This window comes from Sturnus vulgaris, chromosome 23 (genome assembly GCF_052056855.1).
Source record: "Sturnus vulgaris isolate bStuVul1 chromosome 23, bStuVul1.hap1, whole genome shotgun sequence".
Lineage (NCBI taxonomy): Eukaryota > Metazoa > Chordata > Aves > Passeriformes > Sturnidae > Sturnus > Sturnus vulgaris.
In genome coordinates, this window is record NC_142265.1 from 3496569 (window position 1) to 3520589 (window position 24021).

The 24021-nt window shown below is 50.5% G+C and overlaps 1 protein-coding gene across 3 annotated transcripts in view; it reads left to right on the top strand.

Moving 5' to 3' along the window:
• KIRREL3 (kirre like nephrin family adhesion molecule 3) overlaps positions 1-24021 on the top strand; it is a 366532-nt gene that overhangs the window by 287749 nt on the left and 54762 nt on the right. For all 3 annotated transcript variants that reach the window (XM_088178057.1, XM_088178058.1, XM_088178059.1), the window contains 2 exons: positions 15884-16041; positions 19407-19557. In XM_088178057.1, the coding sequence (XP_088034183.1) occupies positions 15884-16041; positions 19407-19557 (309 nt within the window). The remainder of the gene's footprint in view (positions 1-15883; positions 16042-19406; positions 19558-24021) is intronic.

Below are 24021 nucleotides of genomic sequence, written 5' to 3' on the forward strand. Positions count from 1 at the left end.
TGCTCCCTCCCCTGCTCTTTCCTTGCCTCATTTCCCAGGTCAGGCCAAACCTGCTCAAATTCGCCATCACCTTTCAACAGGAACAAGACCAAAACATTTCCCCTATTGACATGTTGCTGCCTTTTTTTTGGTATTGATTCCTTAATTAAAAAAGAATAAAATTCCACCAAAGCAGACGTTTCTCTGAAACACTCCATCAGTCAAAATAAAAAAAAAAAAAAAAAGAAAAGGAAACAAAATCAATATCCTATTAAAAAAAACAAAACAAAACAAAACAAAACACATTTGGGAGCAGATTTTGGAGCAGCCCCAGGTAGTACATCTACTCCCTTCTCTAACGGGTTCTGTTTGCTGCTTCTTCCCGTTGTCTCCAGTCCCTCTTCTCTTCAGTGGCATCCTTTGCTCTGGACTTTTCCCCCAAATCCCACCATTTCTTGTAGGGTTGTCCCCATTTCTAGAGGGTGAAGCTGCCTGTTTCCCTGCAGGGTCCTGTGTGTCCCTAAGGATGGGTGACACCTCTATCTTTGTGCTCCTCTCAAAGAAAACCCATGAAAATTCATGGAGGCAGAGCAAACCCAAAGGCAGTATTCTCAGTGTCACGGCTTTAAGCAGGATTCCTACTTTTCCAGCCCCATTTTCCTGCTACTATGCAATTTGCAGGCTCTCTGGGAATGCTGTATTAATGGCTCTGGCTCCATAGGGATGCCTTCACAGAGGGACTTGACTGTGAACAGCCACCCCAGGGGATTCCCTCTGAGCAGAGGTTTAAAGATTTGGGTAATTTATCTTAAAATGGGGGTGCTAATAGACCTGCTAATGGTCTGTGCAGGATGAATGACCCTGGGAAAGGCTGTGGGGCTGGAGGGCAGACAAGGGCACTGAAGTGTCTGTGAGGCTGAACCTGTTCCATGTGGAGCTGTGCTGCTGCCTGATAAAGGATTCAGACCAAACCCAGACATGTGTCAATGCTGGGACATTGGGATTGATCGTGCTCCATCCTGGACGGGCTGGGCTTGGTTTCCTTTGAAACGCGTGGCTCAGCCACGTGGGAGATAAGGAATTGCACCACATTGATCAAACTCAGCTGACGGATGCTGGATTCATCCCTGGGGATTTGCTCAGCCCTCACTGCAGAGCCCGTGACCTCTGCAGCTCAGGGACACATCCCTGGCATCCAGCAAGCTCCCATGGGATCCACCACAACATCATCAGTGGCTGGGTCCGTCTGATCTTTAAATGTTCTGCACGGTGCTTAAAGCAGAGCTGGGGGAGGTTCCTCGTTTGCCAGAGCTGGGTGTCCAGATGCAGCTGCACTTTTCCCTGAGGTGATGGCCAGCGTGGCACCTCTGGGATCCCCGTGTCCTGAATGAGGGAGAGGGTTTAGGATCCTGTCCAGCACAGCAGTGGGAGGATGTGGGGTGTGAGAGGCTGCTAGAAGTGAGTAAAAATGGAGCAAGATCCAGCTGCTAGAAGGTCTCTTAAAGCTAAGCAGTCCAATTAACACCTATATTATTTATACTTTTAACCCAATAACCAAACTCCTGTGACCCTCAGTGTGACACTGACTGACCAACCAGAAACTACTGCCTGAAGAGAAAGAACACCAAAAGAGACACCACCCAAAATCCTCCATCTTGTCCCATACCTATTACAAAACTGTAAAAACCTCCAATTCAAAATCCTTTACTGTGTGATATTACACACTTCTATTTCACTACACACCTGTGATTTTAACTCCATCACTCAAATTTGGAAGCTTCTCCAAGGCCTCAGGTCAAAAGCAGTGTTCTCCAGGGGGTCAGTGCCAGAAAGCTGGAAAATCCCAGGTTTTTGGGATCCAACATCAGGCCTGTGTTGATCAGGGAACGTTTTTGTCTGGCTGGAGCTGCTGGACTGATGCCACAGGGGGGCCGAGTCCAGCTGTTTGCAGGAGAGGGGAGGGAAGCAAGGCACTGATAGATCTGGGACATGGGATCAGTCTCTTTCTAAGGACTTCATTTATTATTTCTGGTTGTGTCTTACCCTGGGAGGGTTTGGCTGGTACCCAGATCAAAGCTCCCAGCTCCCAGCCCAGCCCTTCCTGCCTTGTCCCTCTGGTGCCACCACAAAAGAGTAAAGCACTGAATTTCCATGTCCCTGGGACGCTCCCTGGTGTGAGCTGCCCTCAATTCCTCTGCAGCAGCACAGCCAGGGATCTGAGTGGGAATGTCTATGCACAGCCTGCTCCTGCCAAGGAAGGAGGGATGCAAGAACTTCCAGTTGGTGACCTGCAAATGAGAGTATTCCCAGAATCCAGAGATGGGTTGAGTTGGAAGGAACCTTAAAGTTCATTTCATTCCATCCCCTTCTGCCATGAGCAGAGACACCTTCCACTGCCCCAGGCTGCTCCAAGCCCTGTCCATCCTGGCCTTGGACACTCCCAGGGGCAGCCACAGCTTCTCTGGGCACCCTGTGCCAAGGCTTCACTGCCATGGCCTGGAAAGGGACGTGTCATGGTTGTCCTTTGTTTCCAACAGCCCCGGGGTAGACATGAGCTGTAGGCAGCACCCACATCCTCCTCTGATCCCAGATCAGCCCATCTCCATCACAGCCAGCCACGCTCTAAGGTCTTGGAAACCTCTCCAAACCAAACTCAGTGTGTGCTGATGTCAGATGCTCAGCACTTGGGAACAAGGATCCATGCCCAAGGAACAAGGATCCATGGCTGGGTCAAGAAATCTTCTCATCATTCCTGCAGAGTGATGTGGGGGCTTTTCCCAACCCTGGTGGGTCCATCCCAACGTGTCCATGGAGAGCAGCACAAAGCAACAGCCTAAAATCCTGGGGAATCTCCACCCTCCCTAGTGACCCAAATTGAACAGGTGTGAGAAATCTTCATCCTTTCCCTCGGTTTGATCCTCCTGCTGTGCAAACAGGGACAGAGAAATCACAGGGAAAAATTCCCTGTGAGGGTGGTGAGGGTCTGACACAGGGTGCCCAGAGAAGCTGTGGCTGCCCCATCTCTTGAAGTGTCCAAGACCAAGTTGGAATCGAGCTTGGAGCAGCCTGGGATGGTGGGAGGTGTCCCTGCCCATGGCAGGGGGTGGGATCAGATGATCTTTAAGGTCCCTTCCAACCCAAACCAATTCTGAGATGCTACAAATGAAAAGGCATCCTTCTTCCTTGAAATGGCAATCATACTTCAAATCTTAAGCACAGGAGGTGCCAGGGAGATTTTTCCTAGCCTGGCCTAAAGTCTTGTCTCTTCTCACCCTTTTCAGTTCCCAGTTTCCTCAGTGACACATCCCAGCAGCCAGATCTGGGTTTTCTCCAGCCCTGGGCTGCAGCTGGGAAAAGCAGCAATAACGTGGCTTTGGGAGCACAAAGGTTTAAGGGGGAGTTTAAATGGTTTTAAGGGGGAGTGACAAAGCTGTGGCCTTTAAGGGAAAGGGGATAAAAAAGGAAAAATCAGCCTTTCACCTTAAAGAAAATGAAATAAAATCAGTCCTTCCAGACCCAAAGGAAAGTAGAATCCCTCCATTCTTCAAAGTGCAACCTGGGAATGACAAAGCCACCCCTGTGATGTCTCCATCCTGTGCTGGAGTGCCTGGCACTGGTGAGAGAGGCACTTCTCTGTCACCCGAGTCTGGAATAGCTGGATCAGAGCAGGAACCTGCACATCCCAGCTGGGCCAGGCAGGGAAATGCCACGGGAGAGGGGAGGGCAGAGCCCCTGGCACTGAGCAGTACATCAGCTCCAGGGCCACAACGTGAAAATGAGTCCTGAGCTGGAAACTCACACCTCGTTCTGTCTTCTTGTCCCTGAGCAGCAGACAGGAGCCCGGGACTGAGGCTGGAGATGCAACAAGGCTCAAAATACAAACCTGCCCTCGCTCTCCTCAGCCTGCAGGGAGCTGGGGAGGGCTGTGCCCATCCCTGGGATCACCCATCCTCTGCCCTGGGTGCAGGCTGAGATGGGGAGCTGGAGCCTGCCTTGCTCTCCCACCCTTCCAGCTCCTCACACATGGCTTGGTGTGACATCCATCCCATCCCATCCCATCCCATCCCATCCCATCCCATGGGAAATTCGGGGTTCAGCTGTGCTGAAGCTCCCATGCCTGTAAGGTGCTGTTAGGATAGTAAATACCACGGCTAATTAACAGAAGAGGTGTTGGCTAACGAGCTCCAGGCACGTGCAGCCTCAGACAGATCCAGATAATCAAGCCCCAAACCTTAACGTCCAGGTCCCAGCCTCTCCTGTCATCCCACCATTCTCTGCATCACTGAATTTCCGTGGCACCTCCTGGGAGGAGACAGGCAGGAGTTCTCCCCCATCCTGCAAGAGAGGGGATCTAAGAGCAGCTCCCACCAGAAGGAGTGGACCAGCTCAAGGTTTTACTCCTCTTTTCCTTTTTTCCTATATTTTAATGAGCAGTAATAATCCCCTATTTTTCTTCCTCTCTCTCTCTCTTTTTTTTTTTTTTTTTTTAATACAATTTGAAACCATCTGACATACGGGAAAAATAATGAATTCGGGTTTTTTTGCCTGCGTTCTCTGATCTGTCAGTCTGCACCCGGGAGCTGCACGCAGGGGGAGGAGGAGGCAGGGGTGCTGGCCTACATTGGGGAGATAATGATGTTCCTGCTGATCCCCCTCCCAGGAGAAGGTTCAGGCATGTCCTGCAGCTGAGGCGAGCCAGGGTGGGCCACGGCCTTTTCCTTCAGCTTTGTGTTTCAATTTGTGGGAGGGGGTTTGTAGCTACAGTGAAGCGAGATGTGCTTGGAGGTCTCTGCAATCTCACAGGTTCTTCCCTGATTGCCAGGGGCTCCAGGGCTGGATCCACCAGGTCCCTGCTGCCTCCAAAGGAGGCTGACCCAGGGCTGTGCTCTTTACTTTCAGCATTTGCCCCAAAAGCATCTCTAACCATCACCCAGTGCAGGATTAGTGAGGATGCTGCAGCCTCTGTGGAGTCCCAGATTCATTTGGAGAGTTCCAGAATCATTTTGGCTGGAAATGATCCCAGACCCTCAAGTTGATCCTGTGACCAATCCCCCCTTGCCAGCCCAGAGCACTGAGTGCCACATCCAGCTGTTCCTTGGTGGAGGAACATCATCCTGGACAGCCCCCTCTAAAGCCTGAGCACCCTTTCCATGGAGAAATTCCTCCTGGTGTCCAACCTGACCCTCCCCTCATGCAGTCTGAGGCTGATTGCTCTCGTCCTGTCTGTTGTTCCCTGGGAGCAGAGGCAGACATTCACCTGCTTCCACTCTCCTGTCAGGGAATTGTCCCCCCTGAGCCTCCCATGTGGCACCCCCAAACCACAGCCCCTGCCATCCCCCCCAAAGCAGGTGGGGTTTTTTCCTGGGGCAGGCACAGGTCTTGTTGCAGAACAGGAGGCTTGCACAAGGGCAGGGATGAAGGGATATTCCAGCTGGGAAAGCCTGGGATTCAGAATGCCTGGTCTATCTGTGCCTCAGTTTCCCCCATGCCCAGAGAAGCTGTGGCTGCCCCTGGATCCCTGGAAGTGTCCAAGGCCAGGCTGGACAGGGCTTGGAGCACCCTGGGACAGGGGAAGGTGTCCCTGCCATGGTAGGGGGTGGAACAGGATGAGCTTTAAGGTCTTTTCCAGCTCAAACTGTTCCATGTTTCCTTGATTTTCTACTCAGCTAAAATTCTTTGATCTTATACTCAGGGAGAGGCATCCCCAGCACAAGGGATGCTGTGCGTGATAGGGGCTCTTATCAGTAAATTGGATTACATCACTGGTAACAGGGCCAGCTGGGCAGGTAATTTTTCCTCCATCCCTCTCCCATCCCTGCTGACACATCTGGGAAGCTTTACCCTGACTTTCCACCACCCTGACAGGCAGAATTGGAACCATTAATCATGGTTGTCCTGGACCAAGGACCCACCTCTCTCAGTTTACAGGCAGCCAGGACAGACACAGAAAAGCAGAACAGCTCCCTCTGAATTCCCCTGCCCTGAGTTAGGGCTTGGCAGAGCTGTTGACGTGATCCATCCAAAAACACTGCCTTGGTGGGGAGAATCAAACGAGGACCTGGCAAATGCAATATATTCTTTGGTATTGTGCTGCCCTTTCAGCTAGGAGAGAAAATTTTAAGTTTTTCACTCTTTGCAGAGTGAACATTCCAAGTAAACAATCCATACCTGGCCAGCTACCTGCCTGCACAGCATCTGGCTCTTTGTTCAAGTGTGGAAGGGGGCTGCCAAAACTTCTTTCTCCTTGCACAGAAGGCTTTTCAGTAGAATACAAATGCTCACTTATCCCATGTCAGATCTGCTTGTGTGCTCTCCAAAATGGATCCTGCCCAGAGCCAGCTCTCACAAAGGATTTCAGAACTTTGACATTTGGTTTAATTCCAATCCATTGTGAAAAACTGAATATTTAAAACACTCTTTAGCCAAGAATCTTGGAGCAAACTCCTCCTCAGCATGAAAAAGTAAAGAGTGTTCCAGTGACATTCCTCAAAGTGACCTGGAGAGGGCTTAGATGGAGGAAAATCAACTCAGGGCAGTGAGTGAGAAAGCAGAGCTGAGTTTTGCTGCAGTGAGATGAAACCATCTCTAAGAATCATTTCTGGATTTTAGGGATCTGCATTATCCAGCAAGACACTGTTCCACTGGAGATATCCATCTGCTGACCCTAGAAAAGTGGAACATGTGAGATTTTGACAAAAAAAGAGAGAAATCATTAGGAGAAAATAGGGGAAAAAAAGGGAGGGGGGAGAATTTCAGGAAATATTACTGGTTTTTTTTTCTCATGAGCTTCTTAATGTGAGGAGGGTCCGTGAATGTGGCTCAGCTGCAGGGAAACAGGGGTACAGGTGTCTGCTTGGGATGGAGAGCAGGGAGCATTCCCTCCTGCTCACACACACACTGAAGTGCCACAAGACAAATAGGACTGAGAGAGAGATGCACTATTTAAACTTTCATCACTATTTTTCTCCCTGGCTCCCCTTGTTTCTTTTGATTTATTTTTTAGTGTGTTTTCCCCAGGCTGTGCTGTTTGCCTGCATCTCTTTCCTCTCCTTCTTCTCCCTGACACCATTCCGGGGCACCAGGAGCTGCCCAGCATTTTTCAGGCTGCCCAGGCTCAGCTCCCATGGGAGGAATGAGGCAGCAGAGCTGAGCAAAATGTGGCCAGGACACAGCAGGGACAACAGGGGACCTGTAGACACAGCATCTTCCTTTTCCCATCCATCCCTGGCCATGCAGGGACTAGGGGACAGCTCTGTGCTGCTGTCCCAGGGCTTGGCACGGGGTTGATACAGGAAGGGTGCCAGCCTTCCATGCCGTGCCAGTCTCAGCAGGGCCGGGGGCTGGCAGCACACACGGGGGCTGGATGCTTGGAAACAATGCCAGAGCTGATCCCAGAGCCAGTGTGGCCTCTGTACACTGACCATGGACAGCAAGGGCTGGGTTATTCTCAGCCTGTCTTGTGTAGGGGAGGTGCAGACAGCTCCAGGGATTGTTTTAGAGAATCACAGAATCATGGGATGGTTTAGCTTGGAAGGGACTTTAAAGCTCATCTCATTTCACTCCTTGCCATGGGCAGGGACACCTCCCACTGTCCCAGGCTGCTCCAAGCCCTGTCCAGCCTGGCCTTGGGCACTGCCAGGGATCCAGGGGCAGCCACAGCTGCTCTGGGCACCCTGTGCCAGGGCCTGCCCACCCTGCCAGGGAACAGTTCCTGCCCAATATCCCATCCAGCCCTGCCCTCTGGCAGTGGAAGCCATTCCCTGTGTCCTGTCCCTCCATCCCTTGTCCCCAGTCCCTCTCCAGCTCTCCTTTATGCCCTGGCAGGGGCTCTGAGCTCTCCCTGGATCCTTCTCCTCTCCAGGTGAGCACCCCCAGCTCTCCCAGCCTGGCTCCAGAGCAGAGGGGCTCCAGCCCTGCAGCATCTCCATGGACTCACTGCAGCAGCTCCTCGTCCTTCCTGTGCTGAGGACTCCAGAGCTGCACTCAGGTCCCTGGATAGGGTCTCACAAGGGCAGAGCAGAAGGGCAGAATCCCCTCCCTCATCCTGCTGCCCACCCTGCTGGGGGTGAGCCCAGGATGAGAAGATGAGGATAAGAACTGGAGCCTCCTCCTGCTGAGCAGCTGCAGACAGGAATGGTCTCCGGGTTTCAGATGTAGGATGCAAAGGAAGATCTGATCATACCTGAAGGGGAATATTCCACACTGGAGTCAGGAAGGATCCTCAGCCCTGTGCTGACCCCATTTAAACTCAGACCACTCACTCTGTGTTGTTCATTTTTCCTTACCTGCCAAAGCAAAAGGATTGAAATCCTAATTGCACCAGGAAGGGGAGAGGTAGAAAGGATGCACATCCATGGAGTGGAGGGGAGGATGCAATCAATTGGTACCCAGGGCCAGATCTGAGATCACTGAGCCCCACAGTCCTGCCCCAAGTCCCCACTTGGTGCTGCCCTGAGAAGCCCAGCCCATGACAATGCTCAGACAGCAAAATCTCTGCCTTTCAAGTGTTGGACAAAACCTAAGAGTCTGCTTATATCCTTCCTAGCTCTGAAGAACTGCTGGAAATCTGAATCCTAAATGTGTAAAGGCCTGATAAATGGAAAGCTAAACACTCCTGGAGCTGTAAGCTGCTCTGCAGTGGTTTAGGCCCTCACAATTTGCAGCCTTCAGGGTTGATAATACGGCAAGACCCTGAGCAGTCTGCTGGAAAACTCTGCCAGAAACACAATCCCTGTAAGGGGATTCTCTTATCCAGTGTAGCAAGCTTCATCCTAAAAGCAGTTTTGTGTTCTAGTCCCTTTTCCTCCCCTTGGAAAGCTTTCCTAGACACTTGATGAAACAGAGAACCTTCTTTTTCCCCCAGCATCCAAATTTTCCTGCTTTTTCCTTTGTTTTCTCCCACCTTTCTCCTGGTTCTTTCACTGTAACTCATCCCAGTGAAGCCTCCCAGCCTTCATTTTGCCAATTAAACAAGCCAACCTCTGCTGATTTCGCCTGGTAGGGGAGCTGCTCTTTTCCTTTGATCAGCTCCAGGGAGTTCTGCATCCATGACTGTGGCCAAAACCCCCCACAATCTCAAAAGCATCGTGCAGAGCAACACCACTAAAGCTCCAAAACGCCCCAGGGCTGGTGGGGAAAGCAGACACTGTCTGGGAAGAGGAGGCAGCTCCCTGCAGCTCTCAAGCAGAGAAGAGGATGTTCTGATCCCAAATGATGCACAGAAATGATAGCACAGCCAATTAACTCTTCATTCTGCTGAGTATCATTAACAAGAGTTAACTGCCAAAGGCTTGATACATGGACCACCTTTTGGACTAGGGCAGGACAACAGACACACAGAATATTTGGGGTTGGAAGGCTGTCTAGTCCAACCCCCTGCCCCCATCCACTGGATCAGAGGATCACGATCTTCCAGGCAAGGATCTTCCAGAGGCTGCAGGTTGAATCCTGTTCCATTCACAAGTGCCTTGCCAGCCAGCAAACCTGGACTTCCAGCGTGGAGCAGAGATGGGATTTGCAAAGGCAAACTCTGTTTGCAGGGTTTGTGTTCCAAAACCTCCCCAGGGGCGAGCAGGTCAGGGCAGTGCTGGATCTGGTCAGACCCAGCAACTGTTCTGTGGTGTCTCTTTAAGCCTGACTTGTCTACAAGGGCTGAACATGCTTCCCTGACAAGCTGCAACGCCGTGTGTGAATGCACAAACACTCAGCCACAGCAGAGCAGAGCTCCCCCATCCACCCTGGCTGCTCTGAGGCTCAGCTGAATCCCTCTGGGCTGCCTCCCCAGGGCTTCCCTTGCTGCAGAGACAAAATACAGGAGCAAAGGTACCCGTGTTCAGCTTGGCTTTTTCATCTCCACAGGGCCTCGTTTCTCTCCAAGTGCTCACTGTGAGGCAGCTGTTCCCACTGGGGAGGCTGGGCATGCTCTTGGTTCATCACAGAATCACAGAATAGGTTTGGAAGGAACCCTAAAGCTCATCCAGTGCCACCCTGCCATGGGGAGGGACACCTTCCACTGTCCCAGGTGACTCCAAGCCCTGTCCAGCCTGGCCTTGGGCACTGCCAGGGATCCAGGGGCAGCCACAGCTGCTCTGGGCACCCTGTGCCAGGGCCTGCCCACCCTGCCAGGGAACAATTCCTGCCCAATATCCCATCCAGCCCTGCCCTCTGGCAGTGGAAGCCATTCCCTGTGTCCTGTCCCTCCATCCCTTGTCCCCAGTCCCTCTGCAGCTCTCCTGCAGCCCCTTTAGGCACTGGAAGGAGCTCTCAGGTCTCCCCAGAGCTATTTCCTCTCCAGGCTGAACAAACCCAAATGATTTATACTTGTTCTCTCAGCTTTGGGGCCAGGCAGCACCTTCCAGTGGTTCATGGCACATTGTGATCACCAGGAGCATCCTCTGCTCACTGTTATTTGTTTAACTCCCCCATGAGCTGTGCCCAGAGCCCCGAGTGCCACAGAGCCCCTGGGGAAGGGGAGCCATGCAGATGAGCAAGGCGTTATCCAAGGGATCTCATTCCACAGGGGACTCTTGTGCTGAGTGTCAGTCCGGCTGAACATTCCTTGCAGATATTTGGCTCAGGGCAGCCCTCAGGGGCTGCTCAGTGTCTGCCTCTCCAGCCCAGCAGCTGGGTGGCCCTTGCCCAGCAGCAGGTGTTGGGGTTGAATCACTTCACACTGAAGAAGAGGAGGTTGGTTACACAAACCCAGCAGCAGTAAAGAACCAGCCACAACAACACAGGAAAACATCCTTAATTGGGGAAAATGTGCTGCTGGCTGCAGGGCTTTTTGCTTCTTCCTCTTCCAGGATCTGGCTGCTGGAGGATCCTGTTATCTCAGTAAATATTGCTAATGACCCAGGCTCTGTTTGCTGGCCACATCCTTGTCCGGGAACATTTAAACACATCCACGTCATTCCTGACTCCCAGGCTGAGCCTGGGGCCTCAGCCCAGCGCTGGAGAATTCTGTGGGGGTCACTAATTAATCAGGTTGTGCAGGGTGGGACAGTGTGCAGCAAAGCCTCTACCAACTAATTTAAAAAGCTGATGAATGCACCAAGAGCACCAGCATTTAATTGTGTTTCTTTATGATGATGTGCTGTAAGTGCACTTTTGCAAAGGGCAGGGAGCAGAGACCCCAAGCTGTCAGCTCTGGTCCACACAGCCCAGAGCTATGGAGAATGGATTGAAGCCAGTCCAAGACTGGTTTAAAAATATTCAGCAATTCCTGTATTTTGACAGAAAATGAGGGAAAAATGAGGGAGAACTTTGTCAGCATTTCTTTGGAAAGTTTTGTCTGCAGTGGAGAGAGGGAGAAGTGTGCAGCTGAGGTCTTGAGGGCAATGTGAGGAACTGGAGACCTGCTGGGGTGATTATTCACCTCCAGCCCAGGTCTCACTCTCATGTCCATTTGGGGATAATTTGTAGGGACTCCCACCCCAGAAAAAGCAGCATGTCATGGACTCATGGAATCATTCAGGCTGGAAAAGCCCTGTAAGCCCATCCAACCATTCCCCCAGCACTGCCACCCTGTTCAGCACTAACCACGTCCCCAAGTGCCACACCCAGAGATGGGGACTCCACCACTGCCTTGGGCAGCCTGCTCCCACCTGGCCACCCTTTCAGTGAAGAATTTTTCCCTAATATCCCAACTACACCTCCCCTGGTGCACCTTGAGGCTGTTTCCATCCAGCTTTCTGTTCCTGTGGGCTTGAGCTGTCCTGGATCCCTCCTCCATCATTTTCATTTCCCTGGGTGTGTGTGGGTTAACTCCATTTGCTTTGCTGTCAGGAATAATCCCCCCCTGCAACCCCAAACAACTCTTCCTATTTATATCCCTGGTTTAATCAGCAAGGCTAGTGCTTCCATAGCTACGTGATTAAAAATTAGGAGACCAGATTCTGTAGTGGTGCCTCATAATAACAACCAATCCTGGGAGCACAGGGGATGAATAATGGATCATGGCTCCATGCTACCAGCTTCTTGCTTTCCCTCCTTTCTTCTTCTCCCCTTTTCATCTTTTCATTCCTCTCCTCCTCCTCCTCCTCCTCTGCCTCCTCTCCCAGGCTGGAGTTGGAGTGGGGAAGGAATACATCCATCCTTTAGATTGCAGAAGTTAGAGAGACATCATTGATTCCTCTTCATCAGACCCTCCACCCCAAGCAAATTCTCTGTTAGGGAGCCTGGAGACATCAATAATTCACAGCTACCTGAAGGATTGGGCAATAAAAACCATTTATTTGGGAAGAGGTAGCCAAAATTTATCCTCTCCTCATTGCCATAAGCAGCTCCTCAAGGCTGGCTCCTGAGCCCATAGGGAGAAACGGGAGCAAAACTGTAAAAAAAAGAGGATTTCTGGCACAGGCCACACAAGTGATTCCATGTTTATTTGCTTTATGCACCCCCCCCCCCCCAAAAAAAAACCAATATCGCAATTAAAATGGCCAAAAAAAGTCCTAAAATCTGCAATAAAAACACCAAAAATGGTCCCAAAACCCAGCCAGATTCCAGGGATTTCTGAGGAAAAAAAAAAAAAACAGGAAAAAGTTTGGGAAAAAAATCTAGAGAAAATCGCATGTTGAATGGCCAAAAACCCCAAAAAATCATATTAAAAATGGCCATAAAAGTCCTAAAATCTGCACAAAAACACCCCAAATTTACCACAATTCCAAGGATTTCTGGGAAATACCTTAGAAAATCCTGAAAATCCACACAAAAATATCCAAAAAAAACCCAAAAAATCCCCTAAAAAAATCCTAAAATCAGCCACTGGACAGACAAAATCTGCACTGAATCACAGCAAACCTGCCAAAATTCTAGAGATTTCTGGGGGAAACATTGGGAAAAACCTGGAAAAAATTCAGCCTAAAACCCCAGAAAAATCCCTAAAAATTCACACTAAGAAGCACAAAGATCCCTGTCCCATAATATTCCCTAGTGGACACTTTGCAGGGGAGATGTTGCAGAAATAGCAAGAAAAAAGGTCAGGAATGTCAAATATTCCCACCATAAAAGTTTCTTCATTAAACTCCAAGATGGTCTTCAGAGAAAGATTTGTGGGTTGGTTCTTTCCCTTCTCTACAAGATGAATTTTCAATATTTTTTACAAGCAGAGGTCAAATTCAATTAATGGATTCAGTGAGGGAAAAAAAAACACTACTGAAAAATGCCAGATTTGGTTTCAAACAGCATAAATGCATCCAATGAAATAAAATAAATACATTTTTTAAAAATGAAAATTCATACTTTCTTTATAGTCAAGAATGGAGCAGAATTGTTCCCACTTTCACATCTCAGTGACAGGCTTTCCAACCAACCCAGACCACAGATCTTCACTTTCTTTTTCCACTCTTTTAGCCTGAAAAAAAAATAAAATAAAATAAAAAATACAGTACATTTTGGATCCGTGTAGAAAAGCTTTTTTTTCCCAGGTTTTTGGGTTCCACCCACTGAGCTGAAAAATCCCATTAGTCCCAGGCTTGGCAGCGGTGTGTGAGCAGTGGGGTGTGCCCACAGCAGCACATCTGCCTCGCCTGCAAATCCTGCAAATGCCGGGCTGGGGCAGGCAGCCACCCCTGCATTGTCAGGGAACAGAAGGGAACATAATCCCCTCCCAGCTCTGACCATCCGGGCACGGCAGGAGCCAGTCAGGAGCTTTTAAACACTCCTCTGGTTTTAAATATTCCTCAGTGTTTAAATATTCCTTCGTTTTTAAATACTCCTCAGTTTTTAAATACCTCTCAGTTTTTAAATATTCCTTCGTTTTTAAATACTCCTCAATTTTTAAGTACCCCTCCGTTTTTAAGTACTCCTCCATTTTTAAATACTCCACAACACTGGGCAGCTCAGAGGTAGAGCTGGGCTGAGGAATTTCCGAGGGGGCTCAGGCCAACTTTGGCTCTGACTTGGAACAAAACCAGCTCCACTTTGGCAGAAATCTGGGATTTCACCCAACTGCATCCCCTCAGAAGGATGATGAGGGTCAGGGGGTTCTGCCACCCAGTTCTGAGCAATTTCCCATTTCTGCCTTTCTGGTATCCTTCACATTCCTGCTGTCCTCCCACCCCTGCACGGCCCCAGGAGCCCCCAGACAGGCCATGGGTGGATGGAGGGCAGCACATCTGTCTGGAGCAAGAACAGCATCTGGCTTCCCCAGGGTGATGGTTGGGAAGAGCTCAGTGCCTGTGGGGAGTGGTTTGGGCTGGAAGGGCTCTCAGAGAGAGGGGGTAACCTCTCAATGAGGGGGTTGCCAGCAGCTTTCAGCAATAAGGAGGTTCCCTGCTGTTTCCCTGGAATAATGTGAGGCATCCATGGGGTTGGGGATGCTGTTAAAGAGCCAGGGAGAGGGAGGGCTGAATTCAGGTCTCTCACAGAGCAGCAATAAAAGTACATTTTTTAAAAGTCAGGAATTTTTTATCTCTTGGTGAAACAGCCACCAATGGTCATTAAGGCCAAACTTTTCATGGCTCACCTCTGGAACAGGCTGGAGTCCTCATCCCTGGGGAGATTTAAAGACATGTGGATGTGGCACTTGGGGGCTTAGTGGTGGGCTTGGCCATGATGGGGGAATGGTTGGACTTGATCTTAAACATCTTTTCCAGCCTAGATAATGCTCTGATTCCATGAGGAGCTGGACAAAGCTCCATCTCCAGCACAGATCCTGGATGGAGCAAACCCATCAGAGCAGCAGAGATGAAAGCTCTTCCCTACAGAATTAGAGAACAGCTCCTCTCTCCAGCTGGATTTCCCATCTCTGACCATTGTGGGGTGCCAGGTTCAAGAGCTGGTCCCAAAGGAGAAGACCAAGCTCAGGTGTCCCTGCTCTGCTTCCCTGTTTCCCTGTCTCTGGCTTCATTTCCAGCAGAGACCCCCAGGGCTGTGTGACCCCAGCCTGGAGCTGCAGCCTCCCACGGCCTGGCAGGTGCTTTCAAAGGAAAACCGAGGTCCTAAATGTCTCCGTGCCCCCCTGGCTGGATCTGCATTCCCAGAGGGAGGTGCTGAGATGCCTCCCTGTGCCAGGAGGTGACCACAACCTGCCTGTGGGAATGACAGGGACATCAAATAGAGCAGGGAGTGCCCAGGGCTTCCCCCATTCCTCCCTCTGGGACAGAGCCCTCCTCAAAGGCAGGCACCTGTAAGTCAAGTCACACTCCTGATGCCCAGAGGTTGTTCCACCCTCAGTGGAATATTCCACTGAATTCCACTGAAAATCCTCCTCAGGGTCATTCTGCTAGTGTTTGGCCAATGTAGGGGATTGCTGAGAATAAGTTGGTGACTACACATCCAAATCCAACTTCCCCTGCCCTTCTACCCCAAAACACCCTCACCTCCCTCCCACTTTGCAGTCAGGAGAGCAGGGGTCACCCCAATCCTCTCCAATCCCCATATCCTGTGTCCAGCAGCAGCCAGTTACAGATCCCCAGGGGAAAGAGAGGAGCAGGCACAGGAAGCAGGGATATTTATTTCAAGCAGGGGTATTAATTTCAAGCAGGGATATTTATTTCATTGCTTTCAAGCACTCACCATCCTCCCAGAGTTTGTAGCTTGGGGACATCCAGGGCTTTGAGGATTGAGTAGCCCTCAGTGGGTTTATCTGTCACAGACCTGATCCCTCATATTCCTGCAAATCTTGCAGCCACCTGGCCCAAGTCCCCTCAGTTGGGGACTTCTCCAAGATTTTTCGAACTTCTCCAGTTGCTGCTGCTGGAGTTCAAATCTGGGGTACAGCTTTCAGGAGAGCAGCAAAAGGCAGGTGACCTGGGGACAGGGGGTGGCACTGCCATGGCCATCCCAAACCATCTGCAGAGTGTGAGAGGTCGCAGCCAGCCCTGGCAGCCCAGCCCAGGTGACTCCAGGAAGGTGGGTTCCATGCTTCAGGTGACATTGTCTCCTCTGTGCTCTTTCCCTGCAGTTCCTCCAGACGACCCTGTCATTATGGGGGGGCCCATCATCAGCCTGAGAGCAGGAGACCCCCTGAACCTGACCTGCCATGCAGACAACGCCAAGCCAGCAGCCTCCATCATCTGGATGAGGAGGGGAGAAGTCATCAATGGAGCCACCTATTCCAAGGTGAGGCTGGGACAAAGGCTGTGCTCTTCCCTGGCTCATGAAAGGGCTACCAGGGTTCACACAACCCCAAAGCATTTGGGGCAGCACCCTCAGCTCTGCAGGGCTGAGACTCTCACCTTGCATCCCTCCATAAAACCTTCCCAGTGGGGCTGCTGGGAGGAAACAGTCAGGAGGATGCAAGTGAGAAGTCAAAACTGTCATCAAAATGGGCTCTGCTCTGAATTTGGCTTTTTGCTCCTTTTCACAGTTTGGAATCACCTGGTGTGGCCACTTCTCCCCGTTAACCCCACCTGGGTGTGGTGTTAATGTTGTGGACAGCAGCACTGACCCAGCCCTGGTTCTGGTTCTGCAACAGAACCTCTGGATCACAAGGGTGGTTGTAGTGACATGTGTCCCCTCCTCCAACTGCAATTTCCCGTGAAAAATTGTCAGGGTTCTTGGCATTTTTTAATTTAGACAGAAAGTCTTTACTGGGTCATGAAGGAAATCATCAAAGAGCAATCAGCAGCACACGGGGAATGGGACCCCACATGTTCTCCTGTTTATGGGCTCCTGATGGCTGGTGGGTGTGAAAGATTCGCTAATACTTCACAGTTTTAATGAAAACTTCTAACAGCAAAACTCCAGACCTAAAATGGGTCAGTTTGCAGCCAAAACTTCAAAGCGGGCAGTCAGAGCCATTCCTCGATCTTTAATAAACATTTCATCCTCTGCTGCCACTGTGAAGCCTCCATCCGGCCTCATTCCACCAATATCCTGATTTGCTGGGGAGAGCAGAGGAGGCAGAACATCCTCCCTGCCTCCTCCTCCTCCTCCTCCTTGCTGAAGCTGAGCTGCTTCCCTGCAGCCGGGGGTGAGCAGAGAGGAACCTGCCCCATCTCCCTGCGTGCAGTGGGAGAGGCAGCACTAATTAGAGCCACAGAGAACTGACCTCTCTCTCTCTCTCAAATCGAGTGGAATTAATTAAAACCCAGGCAGTTGTTCAGAGCTTATCCCCCTCACCTCCAGCCTTCCCTTCCAGGGCTGTCAGGCCTGGCCCTGAGGTGACAAATTTGGAGCCCTGTCCCTTGCAGACCCACAAGCAGTGGGGAGTAGAGAAGGGGCAACGCCCATCTTTAAAATATTTCCTTCCAAAGCAGAGTTTTCCAGGCTGCAGATCCATCTCCCACAGCACAGGGATCTCCATGGCATTTTAAGCAGCTGGGAGGGGAGCCCTGCTCTGCATGGGGCATGAAGCATCCTTCCCTCCTCCTGGAGTCAGGAAAACCTCTGTTTCTGAGGCTGAACCTCATTTTCTCCTGACTGCCTGAAGGTTTCCATAAAGCCCTTCCACAATAAAAAAAGAAAATTAACCTTTAGAAAAAACTAGCAGGCAATTTTAGACATTTTTTGAGTGGGAAGTTTGGATTTTTGGGGTCTTAGAAACGTTTCCCTTTTGAAGCTCCCTTTAAAATAGTTCCTCAATTTGCCTCTTTTTCAAGAAAGCTGAAACCCAACCCAGCTTTCCTTTGATCCAGATATTCCAACCAACCAAAAAGAAGCCCTGTTCGGGTTACTGACTGCCTGAAACCATTCCCACCGAGTGATAATTTCTTTGTTACTCTGAATTTCCAGTCCACCAACTGATCCATATGCAGCCCCCTGCAATCCCAGCCAGGCATCACAGAACAGCCAGGGCTGACTGAAACCCCCCAATCCGTATTGAAGGGGACAGGGAATGTTACCAGATCCTGCAGGATTTGGATGTTAACCTCAAATAGGGGAAATTCTGCACAGATTAGGGTTCACCTCAACCCCAGCACCAAAAGTGGGGCCATTCCCCAGGGGAAGAGCACACAGGGTGACAACAAAACAAGGACACGGCAGCATCCTGCATTTGTGTCCAGAGGTGGGGAAGGGGCTGGAGGACCAGGAGTGTGTGGGGGCTCAACCTGGAGAAAAAGAGGCTGGGGGGAACCTTCTTGCTCTGCACAACTCGCTGACAGGAGGGGGAGCCAGGGGGAGGAGATGGGCTCAGCTCCCAGGGAACAAGGGACAGAATGAGAGGAAATGGCCTCAAATTGTGCCAGGGGATGTTTAGATTGGATATTGAGAACATTTCTTTACTGAAAAGGTATTCAGATATTGGAATGGGCTCTCAGCATGGTGGTGGATTCCTCACCCCTGGAAGTTTTCCAAAAACTTCTGGATGTGGTAGAGAGGGACTGTCAATGCTGGCTAAATGGATGGACTCGATCTCAGAGGGCTTTCCCAATGACTCTGGGATTCTGGACTGATTGTGGTGACAATTTCTCAGCATCATTTCTTGTCTCATGTGCTTGAGAGGCACAAACCTGTGTGTATGAAGGCTGTGCCACGATGAGCCCAGGGAAAGCATTAGTCTTGGAATCAAAGAATCATTTAGGTCAGAAAAGCCCTCCAAAATCAAGTCCAGCCATTCCCCCAGCCCTGCCAAGGCCACCACTAAACCATGTCCCCAAGTGCCACATGCACACATCTTGCTGACATCGATTTATCTCCCAATAAAGCCCTGTCTTACACTGTGAGGAACAAACTTGAATGATACTGACTTAGAAGGAAAACTGCCTGGCAGGGTCCAAAATCCACTGTTGATAAACCAGAGAGAGGTCAGAGGTTGGAGAATGATGAAAAGGCTGAAAACCACACAATATCTTGAGAGCTCCGAGGATTCAGTTTATCAAAGTCACGGTTAGGGGGTGACGTGACCTCCTGTAAGAGCTTGCAGGAGGATTAGGGGATGGTAAAGAAGCTCTCCCAGGCTCCTGTGCTCCCAGAAGAGGCATGGCAGGAGCCAGATAAATCCAGGGAAGAAGCACAGTGCCAAGGCTGAGCAGGCAGAGCTGGTTACCACCAGGGACTGGATCTCTGGCCCCCATCAGTGAACACCTGGGAGGTGATGATTTACCAGAGGCTGGAACACAGCATGGCAGCCAAGGATCCATGGCCAGGGTCCATCCATGCTGCTGGCAGCTGGCATCACCACTCACTGCTATGGGAAGTGCCCAGGCACTTTGTGCACTCACCTGGCAGAAGATGACAGCAGGGTGACAAAGAAGCCATTTGCCTCTGGCTCCCTCTTCCCTGGGGTGGTGGCTGACGTGTCTCACTGGAGCTTTCCTCCCCAGCCCAGGCACAGCAGGGCTGCAGGGAAGCAGATGGGAGCTAAGAGCCCAATTCCCAGGGAAGTGCAGTGAAATTTGTCTCTGTTATTCCCCCGAGACTTTTGGCAGATTCCAGCCAAGGAGCTGTTATTGCAGGAAGCTGCTTGGCTGCGAAGCTCTTATTGATCCTGGGGATCTCTCCAGCAGGAAAGTCCTTTCCTGATCCCTGTTTCCCCCTCACAGACACTCCTCCGTGACGGCAAGAGGGAGAGCATCATGAGCACGCTGTTCATCGCCCCCTCCGACATCGAGAACGGCGAGAGCATCGTGTGCCGTGCCACCAACAAAGCCATTCCCAGCGGGAAGGAGACCTCTGTCACCATTGACATCCAGCGTGAGTACCCGGCTGGCTGAGCCACCTCTGGCTGCTGGGACACCCCGGCCTCTCTGCCCTCTCCATCCCTGCCCCAGGGCAGTCTGGCTCCAGCCAGGAGCAGCGTGCTGGGACTGGGGGTTTCTCTACACTGGGATTTACTGGTGTGTTGACAGAGTGAAGTCACAGCCAGGAGATTTCATGACCCCTGAGCTCCCTGGGGCATCGAGGAACGCCCACACTACAGGGATATCCTGCTTCCCTTGTGTCTGTGGATTTGAGCAAAAGCAGCACCAGCTGCTGTGCTCTGGGCTGCCCAACTGTGCCCTGATCCAGGCCCTCAGGGGCTTTGGAGCAGGGCTGGATCCCTTGGGACATCTCTGCCCAGGCAACATCTCTGGGCATGGCCAGTAGCAGAGATAAGTCCTCTTAGGATTTCTGGTGCAGAATCATGTTTCCAGTCCTAACAGGCAGTTCAGTGATGTTTTTTGTGAGACACCTGATCAGGACAGTGTCCCTCCTATGACATAAAGCCAGGGGACAGGGCTGTGTTCAGAGCTGTACCATTCACCCTTTACTGTAAATCCACAGAGCAAAATCTGCCATCCTCCAAAATGCTCATTTCTCAGGCCTCTTCCCTCCTCCTCTGCACTAGCCGTTGCCCTTGGGCTCCTCCTGACCCCTTCCAGCCACGCTCCATTCACACACCCAGTTCCTGCAGCTGTATTTACCCACGACTTGCAAAAGCAGGATGTTCAATATTAGCATGCCAGCTGCTTTCCAGAGACCAATTAAAACTGGCAAACCCAACTGAACAAATTCAAGCACAGCAGAAAATTCGCCATTTAAGACTCGCAGCTTTTGCTGCCGGAAGATTACCAGGCTCTTGGGTCGCTGGCTGCATGTCCTGACAGAACTGGGCAGATAAAATGAGATAATAGCTTGGGTTATTTCACAGCCAGCAAACAGCTACAATAGCTGGAGACACACTCACACAAACAACACGGAGTGGAGACATCATTACACCGGGCAGTACAGTGTGGGCTGGAGACGTGAGCTGAATCCCCGAGCCACATGGAATCTGCTTGGGAAAGAGGAAAAAAACCAATAAAGAACACCAGTTTCCACTCTGAGCTATTAAATACTCCATGCTGGGAATATAATAACAATAATATCCTACCCAGCTACTAAAAGTATGTTGTTCTTAATGGGGGCTAATGAGGATATCAATTTCCTAAAGCTGGATGGGTGATGGGATAGAAAAATACTAAAATGAATTAACCAAGCTGAGGTGGGATGGATTTTGACCTGGATGCAAAAGCCTGCTCTAGCTGCATCTAGTAACAGAATCACAGAATTATTAAGGTTGGAAAAGACCTCTAAGAGCATCAAGTGCAACTGTTAACCCAGCTTTAGCTCATGAGGTTTCACTCCCAGCCTTGTAGACAGCCAGCTGCATTCACTCTGCAAAGAGCTAAAGGTGCTTTTCCTAAGCAAAACATATCTGAGCCACTCATTTTTTGCCTAGGGAATTGTCTTGGGAAGCCCTGCTCGTGGGTCTTCTTCCAATATCCAGCAGCACCTTGGGGAGAGAAAGAAGTGGTTTCTGCAAGAATAAGGAAAAGCAGGCAGCAGTTGCTGGCTGGGGAGCTCTTCCCAGCCTGGCACGAGCTGCAGAATCCCCCTGGACCCTGCAGTGGAGGTTGAATTCACACCATAGCAAACATCACCCATCTGCATGGTTTGAGAGATGGCCTTGCAAAATAATCCCAGGGAACCAAAAAAAAATAATCCTTCCTAGGAAGCAGCAGCCTGGTAAATCACACTTACTGCTTTCTTTCATTTTTTTCTGCAACTCAAAAGAACATCAGCAATGCTCACAGGCAGCAGAGAAACACCAGGATGGAGGTTAGCCCTAGGAAGGGTGTGTGCATGGTGGGAGAGATTATCCTCTTGCAGCTGATGGAAAATTGAAGTTGAGATCCCAATAATCTCATGTTTGACCATCATAGCAGCAATGAAAGGCTGAGTCATAAAACTTTCCCCTTCTAAATATATAAAAAAGGGGGAGGTGGCAGAAAGAGCTGGAAAAAACCCCAGTGCAAGGTCTGTAATGGAAACACTGAGCAGCTCCAGCTGGAACATCTGTTCAATGTGATTTCCTTTCCACCAGCCACATCAAAGTCAGCCTCCTGTGAGCTATGCATCGAACATCACAAGTGGGATTAAAATCATGTTTAATAGTTTGATATGCCATAAACTATTTATACTGCAGGAGCCCAGTGGCTCCATGGAAATGCACACCCGGCGTGCGGGGATGGGGAGGAGCAGGGTTATTGCTTATCCAAAGCCATTGCTCCAAGCCTCTGCACACACATGTGCACTTGCTCATTTTTACACCTTTTTCTGTCATGGCAAGAAGGGATTTGGCTGGATCTGTGTGTTTCTGCAGGAGGTGGGAGGAGGAGGAGGGAAGTGGAGGGTGATGAGGGCACATGGCTGTGCTGGAGGGTCTCCTGCTGTGTTTATCCTCGGAGCTTTGCAGTGTTTGATTCCCTTTTGTGCTCCCCACTGGGGAGTGGAAAGCTCAGGGCTGAAGTGGCATCTTAGCCTTAGTGGAGAGGTTTGGAAAGGTTTGTCCACAGGGGAGAGGAGCAGGGAGAGGGATGTGCCCCTGGCAGGGCCAGCACCAGCACGGTGCCTGCAGCCCATGGAGCTCATCCTGCTGCCATTCCTGAGGGGCTGAGTGGGAACAGCGGGAGCTGAGGGGTTTGCCAGGGTGCCCTCCAGGCTGTGGGGCTGGTGAGGAGTGATGCTGGTCCCGGTGCCCGTCCCGCTGCCAGTCCCTGCACCTGCACCTGCACTCACATCCTCTCCTCCCACCGCCTGTGGGCTGGCTCTATCTCATTCCATCATTCAAATTCATTACAAGAAGCCAGGCAGGAATTATAATTGTAACCGAGTGGAATTACATCCTGATGAGTTCCAATTTGTGTCTTTTTTCCCTTTAAAGTGCCCCGAAACACACTGGTACACACCAGCCCACGCTATCCGCGGCACCCGCAATACTCGAAAGCCCAATCCCATTTCTGAAAGGCGAGATCAAAGACTTTAATTCATTTCCTTTGCTCATTTTTTTTCTTTTTTCCTTTTTTTTTTTTTTTTTTGTCTTTTTAATTTTATTTTTTTATTATTATTATTTTGAGTGCAGGAGGGAGCCGTGCTCATTTTAATACAAAGAGGCTCCTCTCTGTAAATCGTAGGCACAGCTCCTAACCCATCAAACAATGGGGAAGCTACTAAAGAGAAGTGTGATTCATACTTAACAAAGGAAGGTGATTAGCTGTTGTTGTCTAACAATAGGGAAGTGTCAGGATGCCTGGGAATGAATTAGGAGCCCGCTATACATCTCTGGGCTGCTATGTCAGGGAAGCTCATTTATATTCCCAACTGCGCCCATCTTTATTGTCATTTGAATTGCACATTTTAAAATGAAATTAGGGTAAATTGAAAATACCTATAATTTCCCCGTCATAATTTCCCATCAGGAAGGCAGGTGGCTTTGCTCACAACAAAGCCAGGCTCCGGCTGGGTAAATACCACGGGGTGGAGGAGAAGGAGGCACTGGAGCATTGCCGGGGCTCTGCCTTTCCTTCTCCACTATTGCCCAGCCAGGGTCCCTCCGAGGCTCTGCTGCTGTCCCCAAGCTGCTGACCTGGAATAACGCAGGGTTGGAATAATGCAGGGTTGTTTTGGAGGCAGTTCCCACACCAGTATGCCCAGTTGGAGCCCACGTCCTCCAGCAAAGGCAGAGTTTTTCTGGTCACTCCAGCAGGATCCTGATTTGTGTGTGGTGGAAGAAAAGGCCAGCAGGGAAACTTCCACCCCTGTCCAACACAAAGCAGGGAAACTTCCATCCCTGTCCAACACAAGAACACTCCTTGGGCTTGGCTGGCCCCACAGCATCCCTGCAGGAACTCAGCACTGGGCTCTGTCCAGCCCAGCCCAGAGCTCTGGGATGCCCCAGCACACCTGAGGTGCCCAGGACCAGCTTCTCTGCCCCCCTGCCCTGTCACCTGCAGCCTTTCCCCATTTTCCAGCTGGGAAGGGCATTGCTGGAACACTTGGAAGAGGAGAGAGGCAGCAGGTAAAGCTGGACACATAACATGTCCTATTTTAGGGTGTGTTTTTGCAGACTCCCACCTCAAGGGCAGGAGAGCCCCTCAGCTGGGTCGATGAGCCCCAGCACTCTCTGCCATGGGACAGCTGGTTCTTCAGGCACCAAAAAACCCCTCCACAAAACCATTTCTTTCTGCTTTTACTCTTCAAATGAAGTCTCATGCTTAAAACCTAAAGCTGAAGGCCTGACACCCCACCTCAGTCATCATGAAAAATTAAAACTCTAGATATTCTTCATCTGAACATTTCATCCATTTCCCCTTTGCTTTCATCGGTCCTATCCTAAATTTTATTTGCTGCTAAAGC